The sequence below is a fragment of the Alosa alosa genome, chromosome 23, assembly GCF_017589495.1.
Source record: "Alosa alosa isolate M-15738 ecotype Scorff River chromosome 23, AALO_Geno_1.1, whole genome shotgun sequence".
Lineage (NCBI taxonomy): Eukaryota > Metazoa > Chordata > Actinopteri > Clupeiformes > Clupeidae > Alosa > Alosa alosa.
The window spans coordinates 25,117,246-25,133,001 of record NC_063211.1 but is presented as its reverse complement, the minus strand read 5'-3'; the positions used below and the strand labels follow the sequence as shown (position 1 = coordinate 25,133,001).

General features: G+C 42.2%; 2 protein-coding genes across 3 annotated transcripts; one reads left to right on the top strand and one right to left on the bottom strand.

Moving 5' to 3' along the window:
• Window positions 1–211: 211 nt before the first annotated feature.
• Window positions 212–6,276, bottom strand: timmdc1 (translocase of inner mitochondrial membrane domain containing 1). 2 transcript variants are annotated; one of them, XM_048234868.1, is made up of 8 exons: window positions 6,201–6,276; window positions 5,489–5,711; window positions 5,157–5,322; window positions 4,847–4,935; window positions 4,578–4,645; window positions 4,352–4,430; window positions 2,805–2,915; window positions 212–804 (listed from the first exon to the last, which is right to left on the bottom strand). In XM_048234868.1, exons 2-8 carry the CDS (start codon window positions 5,683–5,685, stop codon window positions 660–662), a joined length of 855 nt encoding a protein of 284 aa, XP_048090825.1. In that variant the 5' UTR covers window positions 5,686–5,711; window positions 6,201–6,276; the 3' UTR covers window positions 212–659. The 2 variants fall into 2 exon arrangements, with proteins under 2 accessions (XP_048090825.1, XP_048090824.1); XM_048234867.1 differs by lacking the exon at window positions 6,201–6,276 and adding an exon at window positions 5,957–6,098.
• A 7,093-nt stretch (window positions 6,277–13,369) lies between these two features.
• LOC125288773 (cystatin-SN-like) lies at window positions 13,370–15,146 on the top strand. Its single transcript, XM_048235394.1, has 3 exons — window positions 13,370–13,682; window positions 14,617–14,718; window positions 14,970–15,146. The coding sequence occupies exons 1-3, from the start codon at window positions 13,479–13,481 to the stop codon at window positions 15,057–15,059; spliced, it is 396 nt and encodes a 131-aa protein (XP_048091351.1). The 5' UTR covers window positions 13,370–13,478; the 3' UTR covers window positions 15,060–15,146.
• The last annotated feature ends 610 nt before the right edge of the window (window positions 15,147–15,756 follow it).

Genomic DNA, 15,756 nt, shown 5'->3' with positions numbered 1-15,756 from the left:
TATTCGCACCACTGATTGTGCGTGTGTTCACATTTATGACTGTAACAAACCAGCCATTATAACTGACATTAGCACACTTTTGTAATACATTGGGTAGGTCCTGTACAATTTGGAGTATCATTCAGCAGTTTCTACACTTTAGTCAATCGATACATCAATCAATTTTCATTGGTCTTGGGCCAGTATTCATTCAATGCAAGTAGACTAGCAGTGTATTTTAAACAATGTATTTATTTGCATGTATGTTCTGGGCATGTATTATTGGCAAAATACTATTCATTCACACATCTTATTGAGCTCAATCATTCTTTAGTCCTCTTCGAATTTTCAGGGTAGTGACATTTCAGATGAGAAAAAGGACTGTGACAGGACAGGTCATCTCACACTGACAATGTTCATTTCATACCGTCACCTTTACAAACACTGAAGTCCAGCACAGTTGACAGCCAAGGACACCCCTGTGACCTTGATATGTGAGGAGGTTTAGAATGAGCCATGGACATCATATCCTTTAAAGTTTAAGGTCTCTGTGTGAGTTCTCTTCCATTAGTCCGGCTCAGACACACCTCTATAATATTGCATGTTTGTTTCCACATGATGAATGAAGCCTCTTCTCAGACATTTTTATTCAGTCTGTAAGAAGTTACTCATGGCCATACTCATTGGGCCGTGGGTTCAGGGGCTGCAGGTTTATTCCTGGGGAGGTTTAGTAATTCGCTAATCCTCTTTTGGTCAGAGGCTGGGTCCTTCACGAGCTCACTGATCTCGCCGTCCACATCATCCGTGAGCTGGAGCCGAGCAGACCTGCAAATAAAAAACAATGTTATGATTAACCGACTTTCAGTCCACAAAGTTTAATTTCAGGCTTAATACACATACAATGACAAGGAAAAGTAAGTGAACCCTTTGGAATAACCTGTATTTAGGAATGAATTTGTCTTAAAATATGGTCTGATCTTCAATTGACTAGGTTCAAAATTGTATGCAATTGTGGGAAGGGTCCCTGCAGACAAAGCACAGTATTTTTACCCTTGCAATTGTAAAGAAAGGGTATAAAGAAGGACTGTTTTGGCAGTCAGCACATTATCTATTCACCATCAGCAACTGGAATGATTAAGTAATGAACTGACTATTCTTCTGGTTGCCGCTGTCGCAAGGAGTCCTACTAAGATGGCAACAATGGCAGTGAATAGGTAAAACACTGTCTACACTGCACAATCAGTTATTTTTATACCTTTTCTCCATGAAAAAACACATCCCAATACTAATGAACAGTGAGAGGAGCATCATGATTTATGACTGCTTTGCTGTCTTTGGGACTGGACAGCTTGCCATTTGTAAGAGGAAAATGAATTCCCAAGTTTATTATGTCCTACAGGATATTGGGGCTCAGTAAAGGTAAAAGGACACAGATGTAAATCTACACACTTCAATAGCTTCAATAAAAAAGACAATCTTAACCAACAGAGATGCTGTGGATTGATTTCAAGAGATGCATTCACACCAAACAGCCCTAGAATATAGCTGAACTGAAGGAAGACTAGGCTAACATTCTTTGCATAACATCTGTTGTGCATATCTTATTCACAGTTACCAGTTGAGCTTGGTTTGGGTTATTACTGCCAAAGTAGGTTAAATCGGTTTTTTAATCCCAAGGGTTCACTTAATTTTCCATTTACAATGTAAATGTTTTATGGGTGTGTTTAATAAAATATAAGTCTTGATCATATTTTTTGTGTTATTCACTTAGGCACATTGTGTTTGTGTATACTGGTGACTTGGACAAGGATCAGATCACATTTATGACCAATTAATGCAGAAAATCAGATAATTCCAAAGGGTTTACATTCATTATTGCCACTGCACCTGTCCCTAAGGCAATACGACTTAATACTTAATTCAACCCACACTCTGGTGCTCTTGTGCCACAGAAACATAATACCTTTCTCCAAACTGAAATCATCCAAGTGATGCTATGGGTCAAACTGGTATCAGTCAGTGGGTGTGTTTGATTCTGAACCCAGGTCCCCCATTGTTACGCTAACTATTTTAATGGTGGAGAGTATTCCCACCATGTGTACATTTGCATGTATAAGGAAGCAACTCCCTTTACCCCCTCCCTCCGATTTGATACTGTACACTTTCCCTGATTTACAACAATGACAGAAACATCTGGAAAAACCTGCTAAACCAGAGGGATGTTTCACATTTTGTGTGAATGTATAGACCGTCTTACATTACATTCCAGCCAGCCTCTGTCCAAAGTCCTCTGGTAGGGACAGTTTTAAATAATCAACAGCAAATATGCAAATATTGCTCCATTGTATAAACAATCTATTTTGTCCTTTGTACTGCATATAAATTCAGTTCAAATTCACAATCAAATAATCAAACCTAAGTCATTAAGTTAAAGCAGGGATTCCAAAACTGTGGTACGTGTATTACGATTTGTTATCATGTAGGGCGGCTAATTAAACATAATGCCTGGAATACGTTAATAGAATGTGTTACTTTTTATGTGTTATACGGATGATGGGGGTACGCGAGCCGAGTCAGGATGTAGGTGATGGTACGCAGGGAAAAAAAGTTTGGAAACCGCTAAGTTAAAGCATAGTTTTGGCAACAGTGGCAATGTATATCAATCTTTTAAACCTGAGACCTCAACCTTTTCAGCTACTGGCTCATCTCCTGCCCTCAGTCTCCCATGATTGAGGGCTTTTTGCTGTTCAGCCGAGTTCTGTATGATTTAAAACACCTCTAGAACACTGACGGAAGACAGACTCGAGGGATGTGAATGAGCGTACCACTCTGCCACCTTGAGGTCATAGAGCTCCCTGCGCTCTCTCCTCCTCTTCTCTCGAAGAGTCTCCCCACCAAGCTTCTGTGCGCCCGCAATCAGCGCACCGGCTGGCAACCTGAAATCATCTCTCAAATTAGCTCAGACTGGATGCACATCGGCAAGAGGCGACTTAAAAAATCATGTTAGTTCAGACTGACATTGTCCCTGGTCATTAAGACTCGACACATGTCAAATGAATTTGACTTCCACACAGAATAAACACTTTGGGAGCTCACTTGGCAAATGGTATGTGATGAATGAAATTGGAATACATCAAGGATATGTAATAATAAAACTATGGCATTAAGACAAAAAACAGAGGTTTTTCTCAAATCTGGCATAGCCAAACTCAAATTCTTATCAGAATCGGAGACTGGTTACACGCCATTTGGATTTGCTTATGGGGCATGTTTTAACCTAGCCTGGAAGCCACACCAAATTTACCCTGCCCACAAAATCTGAGGATGTCAAATGCCTTAATCAGTGTTTTCTGTTCGTCTTTTAAAGTTATTGCACTGTCAATATCTTGTCTAACAGAGCCGATAATGAAATCTAAACATCTCGCTTCTCCCATGGCAGCGATTTTGTTGTAAACAAATCAATTCAAGCACACTCAGTTGACATGTATGACTGCTTCAATGAGCGCGGTTCCATGCAGCCAATAAACGGTTTCGAATCAGTTTATTGGGAATAAACCGAATTTGCGTGTCTTGTAAACACCTTATTCTGATTGAAATAAAGTGAAAAAGGCCATATTCGGTTTACTAATAAACCGTTTGCACACCCTAGCTCAATTCGCACAGAATTAGGATAAAATGAACCAATTGTCTCTCACTTCCAGGCGAAACAACGCGCACACACGAGGAGACAAACTTATGTCTTGCCATCATGCAAATGTCATGGAGTTCATCGATGGAAGATCGTTTTTTTAAAAAGATTTGTAAAAAACTTAATGAGGCTGGCTATCGACATACGCCTGAACAAGTGAAATACATGTGGAACACCCTGAAGACGTTATATCATTCAGCCAAAAGAGGAATGATATAACGAAGCGGAGATTTACGTCATGGCGTTGGGAGCCTATTTGTGGGCTGCGTCGCTGACTTATTCGGAATAATGTCGATTGCTATGTAAACAGGAATATGCTCAAAATGTGACATTCTACTAGCATGTAAATAGGAATATCGGAATAAAAAACGGAATATCGACATAAACGGAATTTGGGCAACAAACGGATTAAAAACGGTTTATTCCCGGCACGAAAACGTGCTTACTGTTGCTCATCCAGGCATATACACTTCTCAATGGAGTGACTCCAGACCGAATTTCTCATCCTCAAATTTTGTGGACTGAGTCAGTCCTCTCAAATAGGTGGTCAAGTTTGCTCTGTCATTAGACCACTTCAGACCTGGGCACCTCAATCTATGTTGACATTTGACTAAACATGTCAACACTAAACTTCAGAGCAGACATTGTTGATGGTGCCAGGAGTGTATAAAGACTGAAGCTCACCCCAGCAGTCCACCAATGACTGATCCGGCCAGCATCCCCGCTGGACCCAAACTCAACCTGAACAATCCTCCCGTCACGGCTGAAAAAAAAAAAAACACATTTTACATGAACATAATGACCTGAACATAAAACACTCTTTACAGACACACACTGTTCACAAAATGCCTCCACCTTACATGAGAATAAACAAACAACCCAGTTCACAGGCTGGTTGTTTCAGACTCACCTCCAGCTGCTGCATAGTAACCCAGAGAATTTTGGTCTGTGTACACACACAGGCCTGTGCTCACAGTGCTGTAAAACACACAAAACATGGGTGAGGGCATAAATACAAACACATTCTCATAAACATACAACACAAATACAAACAGGTCTGTACTTGTAATACTGAATAGCATTGAGAAAACCAATGCATGAAGATACACTTTACTGACTCTAATATCCAAATACACACACAAACACAAACACACACACTCATTCACTCTAGTTACTCACTTGAAGAGCGTGACAAAAGCAGCTACCCTCCAGCTCCACCTCCAGCCATAGCGCAGGAAGCCCCTAATCGCAGCATTATGTGCTGAACGCTGAGAAGCAGAAAACAAGCAAATATAAACCACTCATTCACACATGCAAGAACAGGTGCTGTGTCATCATACAGGCTGACTCTTGTTGCAAACAAATATTTAGCATAAAACTACTACTACAGCTACTAATACTGGTTTACTATTACCAATAATGCAAATATTACTACTACTAGAAATATTACCAATCAGTACACCCAATGATAAAATCAATCAGTGCTGACCACAGCTTCAACACGGCTGCTGTACACCTCGGCCTGGCTGAGCTGGATGAAGCGCTGGCGAGCGTGTCGAGCTCCAGGCACCCCGCCGTACACCAGCCCTAACAACGCTGCCGTCAGGCTGCTCTTCATCACGTTCCTTACCTCCTCCGAATACTTCTGCCCATCGCTGCAAGGGAGGAGAAGAGGAACAGGGACAGAGGGACTCATAAATCTCATAAACCTGATAAATACTGTGGTCGTTAATGACCTTGTGACAGGTGACGCAAAAAGACAGGTACTATTCACAAATGACAAACAAGCCAAAGACCACACCAGCGGATTTTCTCACACACCTGGTGTCAAAGAGATCTTTGATGCGGTCCCAGCCCGTGTCAGGAAACTCTGGTTTGCCTATGACTGCGGGCAGAGGGGCACTTTCAGCTGCTTGGACGCAGGGGAGAGGGAATGAGAACACACTGAATATTCTGGCACTGAGCTTCTGTGGCACAGATGTGTTGACGTTTCCACACGTGGAATTAGGGAGATCCATGATGAGTAAAGGAACTGGACACACCCCTGTTGACACATAAACGCATCAGTGATGCACGTCTACAGTGTATTAATTTGGTCTTTTGAATGTTCGCGCAAACTGTACGTAAAACACACACAGCCCTCCTCCACAGTCCTCATCAACATGCTATTTACACACATAAATGTGAACTTTGAGAAGCATATCATGGGTGCCTCTATGAACAGACAGGGCAAAAGATAACCCAAAATCTGACAAGACCATAACCCGACACTAGCTGCTACATCTTTACCTGAAGCACTCGAACAAGCAAACAAGACACTTGACCTGTGTTAGCAATTGTCATCACCGAGTATCTCAATGACAGCGCTCATTTTCATGAGTAATTAGTCATGATTCTACACAACACCTCTAGCTTTATAATTAAAAAAGAGCCCTCCCCTCCCCGCGACTTCGTTCTTAATTACGGCGACAGTAATAATGAAAATACAATGAAAGTGTTATCAAACAGCAAGCTACTGAGAAAACTGTCCTACCGGTCGCTGTTCTTTGCGTAACTTGCTATAATATTTCTACAACAGCAAACCACGTTAGAGCATTATCGCCACCAACTGGACGGGAGTGAGGACTATTACAAGGACACTTGTCGACTCACCAGGCAGGTTATGGATGGAAGACAGTGTTTGACCATTGCTTACACACTAAAAACGAATGCTACGATTTCAGACACTTTGTTCAGAAGTGAAATCTCCTGTTATCATTAAGAAAAGATCTATTTTCAAAATGCAAGCACATCTAGTAATTGGTAAAACACACATAGGCTACCTGAAAACACTAGAGAAAACTGAACACCATCAGACTGAGGCTAATATGACTTCAGGTAAGTTATTGTGTAGTCCTACCTGTTCAAGTGTGTACTTTTACATTGAGTAGGCTACCCGTGTACAGTTCTGTATTTGCCCCTTTACTCCCCATTTCTAAAACCTATGGAAGAATTATTTTCAGTGGGCCAATGAGTAGCCTATGACCACCAACCATACCTGCATGGCTCTTTTGCAAGCAATGGAAGGGGCATCCAGAGACATATCTTGTCATCATCTTGAAACATTATCTTGTGTGCCATATATGCATATGGCACACAAGATGATGTTTTCCCAGTTGCCTAGCCCGAAGACATCACCTGCGGTGTCGACAAGGATGTGGCCAGATCGGAACAGAAGGCAGGATCCATAACGCCCCCACCCCACCCCCGCCACACACATACACACACACGCACGCACGCACACACACACACACACACACACACACACACACACACACACACGCACACACAAGAAAAAAAAATAGGCACATGTTTTTTTTATATATGATAAGTATGATTCTAGTTTTCTTTATTTCTGTAAGAATGTTTTTTTTTTTTAAAGCTTTTGTTGCATTTAGAAGAAGTGTCGTGGCACACTCAGAACTTCAATATGCAGTAATTTTATTTGACCAACGTTTCGGCTTGCGCCTTCATCAGGGTCATTTTCGCATAAAACACAAGTCATTCAGGATTCCTTTATGTTACACATGAGTCTCTTGATTGGACAGGTGTTAAGGTGTTAATTGTGGGTGTGTCAGGAGTCCATTCACAAATCCACTTGACAAAACGCAGGCTCTTGCTGCTGCAACACAGTGTGGTTTTGATCAGTGGTGCAGACATACACTTATGAACACACTATGTATGAAACTATTATAAAAATGTTTACATTACATACATCAAAGCTTAAATAATTACTTCAAATACATCATCTCCATACATGTAAACATACGTTCATTCATACATCTCATTATAGAAAACATTTTAAATAAAATTCAGTGTTAAGACCATGAGGGGCTAGAGCCCAATCTATATATCCATTCAGCCTCTCTTTGTAGAAGGATTCTGTCCAAATTACCACCCCGACGAGGTTTCTCGACTTTTTCAATACCAATGTAGCGCAATGAGGCAACAGTATGTTCCATTTCAATAAAGTGACATGCTAACGGGTATGTGTCGTTTCTACATCTAATTGTGGTCCTATGCTCCACTATGCGTTGTTTAAGCTGGCGTGTCGTTTTCCCTATATACACTTTCCCACATGGACATGTGGTGGCATGTGACATGTGGCACATGAGTTACATGTGGCACATAAGTTACATTTATAGTTTCCAGGCCGTAGGCTATTGGAGCCAGTCGGCCTGTTTGAACATTTTTTAATTGGAATTAAATCTGAATGGACCAACTGGTCCTTTAGATTTCTTCCTCTTGAATAGACTAGGCTACATGTGGGGGGTCTGTAAATACACTGCTTAGCTGTTCGTCAGTTTGGAGGATATGCCAATGTTTCCGTAGCACAGGTTTAATCTCCTCTGCGCATTTTGAGTACTGAGTAATGGCGCAAGTCTTCCATTTTGTCGATTTCTGTATTTTTAGCATCTCAGTTCTATTTTTTCTTTCGAGTTTTGAGGACGCGTTTTTAATTTGTGCGTTTCAACCGGCAGAACTGACTGTATGGCAAGCTATTCTTCAAAGGGTAGGGGTGGCAACTGTTTGCATGTAGAAGGCTATTGCGGTCGGTATTTTTCCTGTATAGATTAGTGTGTAGACGGCAGTTTTCCCGCACAATAAGGAGATCCAGGAAATTAATCTCTTGTTTGTCAAAGGTCATGGTAAATGGTCTGAGCTAGAATTAAGATCTTCAAAAAATGACTGTAAAGAACTCTTTGGACCACGAAATAGAACTAAAATGTCGTCAATGTATCTCTTCCATAAAATTATATTGGAAAAGAATGGGTTCACATTAGGATTTAAGATCTCATTCCTCTCCAATATTCCAACATATAGGTTGGCGAAATTAGGGGCCATTGGTGAGCCCATTGCCGTCCCTTTTGTTTGGAGAAAGAAGTCATTTTCAAATCGAAAGTTGTTAAGAGACAACACTTTTTCAGCCAATGTTAAAATACATGATTTTGAGGGCCGTGCATCTGACTCTCGCTGTTCAAGAAATTGCGCTACTGCGTCAAGACCCCCTTCTTGCGGGACATTAGTGTAAAGCGATTCCACATCTAAAGTGGCTAAGAGAACGTCGTTTTCAATTGGTCCTAGATGTTCAATCAGGAAAATCATGTCTGTTATATCTTTTACAAAGGAAGGTAAGTTTTCAGCATAAGGTCTAATAAAATGATCCACAAACTTGGATAAGGGAGCAGTCAGTGAGTCTATGCCCGAGACGATTGGTCGTCCGGGTGGGTTCAATGGGTCTTTATGCACCTTTGGTAAAGTATAGAAAGTCGGGAAACAGACAGCAAACAGTTAGAAACAGTCACGCAATTGGCTTCTTAAGAGATCGCACGCACGCACGCACGATCTCGCGATCCGCGATTGCACTGACTAGGCTACCGGACACCGGTAAAATTAACGGGAGACCGCGGTGGTCACCTCATAAAGCAGGATTAGAACCTGCGACGCTGGCACAATGCTTCAAGTGCTTTGCACAGAGACGTCTAGTCCACTGTGGTACGGGAGCGCTGTTTAATGTAGTGCTCGGTATTCTATCCATTATGACAGTCTCGTGACGCTGGCCGTAGCGTGTGTAGGCCAAAGGCCGTCCTCGTAAAAAAAAAAAATATTTCTCTGGCTGTTGCAATTGATATCAGTGGTTAATATGAGCGCCCTCAGTAAACAGTGCAACAAATAGACAGCAAACAGTTAGAAACAGTCCCGCAATTGGCTTCATAAGAGATCGCACGCATGCACGCACGATCTCGCGATCCGCGATTGCACTGACTAGGCTACCGGACAACGGTAAAATTAACGGGAGACTGCGGTGGTCACCTCATGAAGCAGGATTAGAACCTGCGACGCTGGCACAGTGCTTCAAGTGCTTTGCACAGAGACGTCTAGTCTATTGTGTTACGGGAGGGCTGTTTAATGTAGTGCTCGGTATTCTATCCATTATGACAGTCTCGTGACGCTGGCCGTAGCGTGTAGGCCAAAGGCCGTCCTCGTAAAAAATGATTTTTATTTCTCTGGCTGTTGCAATTGATATCAGTGGTTAATATGAGTGCCCTCAGTAAACAGCGCAACAAACAGACAGCAAACAGTTAGAAACAGTCACGCAAATTGGCTTTTGCAAGAGATCGCGACGGGGACGCGTAGTGCCCACGGACACCCGTAAAATTAACGGGAGACCGCGGTGGTCACGTGATGAAGCAGGATTAGAACCTGTGACGCTGGCACAATGCTTCAAGTGCTTTGCACAGTGACGTCTAGTAAACAGTTAGAGACATTCACGCAATTGGCTTCTTACGAGATCGCGTGAGTGCCCGCCCGCCCGCACGCACTTGCAATTCGCGATTGCACTGACTAGGCTACCGGACACCGCGTTAATGTCTAACATTCTGATGCTGGGAAAGTGGAGTTGACCACAGTCCCTCAGGTCTCCTCTCATCATACCGACTCTGGCCTACGTCAGGGGAAGTTGACCTGAATAGCTCCCAAGATACCACTAACGATGTGAGTCCCCTCTCCCTGTTAGTCCTGATGAGCTTTAGGCTCCTCTTATCTAAGGCAATTGGCTAGCTATTACTTATGAAAAAAGTAATTCAGACAGATTTGTCTAACATGGTATTGTTGGAAAAAAGAGACTCATATGTGATTGCTGTTTATAGTCTTCAGCTCTGCATTCAACACCATAATACCAAAACAACTCATCTGCAAACTTGACAAACTGGGACTCAGTACCTACCTCTGCAACCTGCTACTGGACTTCCTCTGTCAGAGACCTCAAGTAGTACATGTTGGCAACAATATCTCAAGCAGCATCCCACTGAGCACAGGGGCCCCCCAAGGCTGCGTGCTCAGTCCGCTGCTCTTCACCCTGCTGACGCATGACTGCACTGCAACCTACAGCAACAACCACATAGTGAAATTTGCTGACGACACAACTCTGGTGGGTCTCATCACCAAGGGCTTACGAGACTCAATACAGGTTGGAGGTCGACCCTCTGACCACGTGGTGCAGGGACAACAACCTCCTGCTGAACATCAGCAAGACCAAGGAGATTGTTGTTGACTTCCGTAGAGGTCACACCCAACACCTGCCACTGACCATCGACAGTGCTGTGGTGGAGAGAGTGAGCAGCACCAAATTCCTGGGGTGCACATCAGCCCCAGACCTCTCCCTGGACCACCAACACTGCATCACTGGCGAAGAAAAGCTCAGCGCCTGTACTTACTTCCTGGGAAACTCAGGCGAGCAAGTGCTCCACCAGCCATCATGACCACATTCTACCGAGGCACCATTGAGAGCATCCTCTCCAGCTGTATCGCTGTGTGGGGCGGAAGCTGCACTGAATACAACAGGAAAGCCCTGCAGCGCATAGTGAACACAGCTGGAAGGATTATTGGTGCTTCACTCCCCTCCCTGAAGGACATTTACACCTCCCACCTCACCCGCCATAGGCACCACAATTGTGAGTGATTCAAGTCACCCGCTCACAATTTGTTTGATCTACTGCCCTCTGGGAAGAGGTACAGAAGCCTGCGCTCCCGCACCACCAGACTCACCAACAGCTTCATACACCAGGCCGGTAGGATGCTGAACTCTCTCCCCCCTCTCCCCCTCCACCCTCAGCTACATAACATCCTGGACTTTGGACCCACAATAGCTGCCTTGCACTACTCCACTTGCACTACTCCACTTGTACACGTGCACACTTGGCAACTTGTTGTTGTTGTCCTGTTGTCCTGAAAACACTTCTGAACACACTTCTGCTGCTCTTACATAACTTGCACCACAATGCCACTTGCATACTTAGGTCAAACAGAACTACCTCAGCCATTTATTGGCCTGACTTTTGCACTATTATATTGACTGTCTACTTTATGCACAATTGCACAATTTCAACCCAAATTTTGCTGCTCTTATTTCTTCATTGTATGTGCCTTCTTATTTACTTTTTATATTGTTTACTTGAATGTTATGTTTGTCTGTGGACCTAATTGGTAAAATATGTCTTGTCTCCACCGTGGGATAGTGGGAAACGTAATTTCGATCTTTTTTTATGTGTTGACATGTGAAGAAATTGACAATAAAGCAGGCTTTGACTTTGACTTTGACTTGTATTAATAGGGGCTCAGGTCTTCCTAGAGATATGCACTTATATGATTACTTTGAATTTGAGTACATTTAGTCAATCATTTATGTGTTGTATCTGCATTTTTGAAAGCATAGCCAGCCAGTAATAGTTTTCAACCAAGGCCTGGAAAATCCAGAGTGTTTCCAAATAAAAAACAATTTTTTATTAAATAGTTGTTTTCCACAATGCCACAATGGAGTGACTCCATCCTGTCTCTGCCGGAAGTGTCATATGATTTTTGTACTCATCTGACTTGCAGGTCAAACATTTTTGAAAGTATGATGGTGTATTATTGGGGAATGCAAGCACAAATGATATTATAGCAAAATACTCTGTATAAAAACAATGCACAAGATGCTCTACAATAAACTGCCATAGAAGAACATAAAAAACCATGAATCAATTAATCGAGACAACATGGATCTGAACTGATCATGTATGTTGTCCATTCTTTACATATGCTGTGTGGGGTTATGGCGTTTCAGTGACAGGTTTCAAAAATTGCGTGACAAGCAAAAATTGCTGTGCATGAAACTGTAGCATAAGAGAAAAATAAAATCAGCCAAAAATGCTCAACATGTACGGAAAATCCATCAAGACTGTTGGAAAACCGGCCCAGGTGTCTACCTGAAGCTGCTGAGAGAATGCCAAAAATGTGTAAGACTTTCTTATACTGTAGTTTTTTTACAATTGCTTAAACACTAAAATCAAAAGTATCCCACAGTTGGCAAAACCTTACACTCGAGGAGCAAAACATCAACCCAGACTTGCACAACTACCCAGCGGGCACCGTGACGTCAATTTGATGTCAAGAATTAGTCAAGGTTTTGACCACCATGTTGAACATCTATAATTTCATACTATTTTAGCATTACAAGCTATGGCTTGCTTGTGGTTGTAAAGAGGTCCAACAAGGGATCAATCTAACATGTAAGCACATTATCAGCATCACACTTTTTGCAACACTACACACATTGATTTACAAAACTCTTAACACATTTCTCTAATTTAGACACAGAAAAATCAGATAATGTCTCCTCTTTGCAATTTCAAGGCACTACCTTCCAAAATACACACCCATGAACCAATTGTTTAAACACAACTATCGGGTGTGAAGACACTTAGGTGCTTACAGTATTACAGACCTTTGACAGTACGTTGCAGCACCTGCTAATTAGACAGCAATTCACAACATTTGGCATGGATCCAGAGACTGGAGAAACGGTGAAAACAAGACTTGGATTAATAATAAGCATAACAATGAACAAGTCCATTTTAAATGTTAAGTGGTATTATTATGCTATCAAGTTATCATCAGATGTGCAATTCAACCCACTCACATTCTCTCCCTGTACAGTGCCTTTGTTGTCTGTAGCCTGTCACTCTATGTCTTTCCACTAGGTGTCACTGAAATCAAGTGCAATTCAGTTGACCGCTTTTTCAGAACAAGAACAAACAACAACTCTTTTGTGAATCACCGGTGATACCAAAAAAGGTGCTGTTTGCAGTGGCAAGCCAATCTGTGTCTGTGTGTGTGCACCTGTGTCTGTGTGTTTGTCTGAAGTCTCTGCTCCTAACACAGTCACCTTGTATGCTGCTTGTTCTTGCATTTATCAGTCCCACTTACCATTCTGATAGCCACCTGCCACAAGATGACCTGGTCCTGGAGGTTACTTTGTGCAGCAGCTCTAACCTTGGTCGCCATGTCGGCGGCATCCCCTGTGGGCGAGATAGTGGACGTGGATCCTGATGACCCTGAGGTCCAGGCTTGTGCCTCATTCGGCCTTGAATCACTCAGTTTCCGTGACCATGCCCACCACTACAGCATCCACAAGGTGGTTTCTGTCACCAAGGAGGTGAGAAGTTCTCTTGACGTCAGGTGTATTTAAGCAGTCTCAATGTCTGTGTTCAGGCAGGGGTATTTAGTCTCAATGTCTGTGTTCATGGTCTATTCTGTAGTTCGCCTCTGTCAGATGTGCGTCTGTCTTTCTGCATTTCATTGGTTTAATGTGTTTGTGTTTTTACTTTATCCAGCTGATTCATAATTAAGTTTCATGTGGTTGTTCATCTCAGCTGTTTCTGTCATGATATTCATGTTCAGGAATGAGTTTTATATGTTAATGTGATAATGTTATGTTTTCACATTCCTAAGTGTACTAGATGTAAATGGCTGTCATGTCTGTGCTAAAAGTCCCCAGATCCCTTGCTGCCAGTGGTCAATGCAAGGGCTTTATTGGTTTATCTTGGATTCATTTCACAATGTATTTGCTTAATAGTGAGCCAAGAGTGAACCAGCCCAAGTTCATACACAAACAGTTCTGTTTTGCTTGTGGGTGTAACACAGATTAATCATTATAGTGTTGCTGTCTGATAAAAAAAATCTCTGCAGTCTTGCTACAAATGTATTTAGAGCTAATTTCATTCAGTGAGAAACCCATTTATGATTTTGATAGGGTTTGCTTAAGGGTGTTTCCCCCAAAAAGGCAGCTAAGATGTATTGGTGCCTGTAATGTAAGTTATATAAGAACATACAAACATATAAGATCTCTACCCTCCAGGCACACACACACACACATATTTACACAAAACCCTTAATCGCCACACTGTATCCATGTGAAATTTGCAAGGGTAGAAACAGCTTCAGTGCTAGCTTTTTTAAAAATAGAGAAACATCACATAAGTCTAGAAAATAAAAAAAGGCTTATTTAAAATGCTTTATTCTCTCTCACACACACACACCCCACACCCACATACACGTTGAATCTGACAGAGTAATAATGTTTCACACAGAACATTGGTGCTGGTCAGTATGACATCGATGTGGAGGTGAAGAAGACCCCATGTGGCTCTGAGGGAGTGGACTCCTGCGCCCCTGGCTCAGCAGATGGACAGGTAACCAGTTATACATCTGGCACTGCTGCCTTCACGGCCACCGGTCTGCTGTTGACTTGCCAAAGCACCAGAATATCAATTCCTTACACATTGATTAAAACCAAGGCATTTTTGTTCTTCAAATCAATTTTTTTAGCAAACAATGTCAGTCATTCATCCTTGAACAATAGACATACATAGTGAACATTAAACTGTTATCGTTGTTTTTCTCACTCTCTTTCTCTCATATATTCTCTCTGTCATTTTTGTAGATTCTATACTGTAAGTTTGTGGTTATAACTGCTCCATGGAAGAGGCAACGTATTCTGATCAGGAGCTCATGCAGCGAGTCTCAGTTTTAAACTGCAGAGCTTCTCCAGAGACACCATGACTACGCCCCTTTACATGACATGTGTTAATGGGTTATAAATGACAATAAAGAATAAAAAAAGCAGTATTCCTTGTGATTAATGATTTAGCATGGGGAGAACATAATGAGAATCAAATACATTTTGTTGTCAGTGAAGTATCTCCTCAGTTCTCAAAGAAAGACCTTACACAAATAATCCAATGATATTATATCATTTGGAATGAGTTTTTTGTCATTCAGAATATGCAGCTCACTTTCACGCCTATCCACCCTCCCTGTTGGCCATACCAATATACAGTACACATATCAGATATCACTCATTACCGTGACAGAACATCACCATACCACAGATCATTGAAGCATACATCCTGTATGCAGTCACAAAGAAAGAACACTAGATGGCAGTACGGTGTTACAGAAGTGTTTGGCTTGACGTCAGCCTGCTTACTTAGGCTATCCACGGCCAAGTAAGACAAAATTTAGAGATGAATTTAACATTAGCACACCCCATGTTTCCTTGCTGTTGTGAGACCTTTCTGTTTGGGGATCCCATAAGCAAATCGGGTATCAACCTTTTGTTTGCGAGGAGAGAGGCTTCCCTCATCTCCGCTGGGGAACGACTGTGAGTGGACACTGAACAGTTGTGCACACCTCTCCTGGTCAGTTCCGATGTTAGTCAGCCCGGTGCT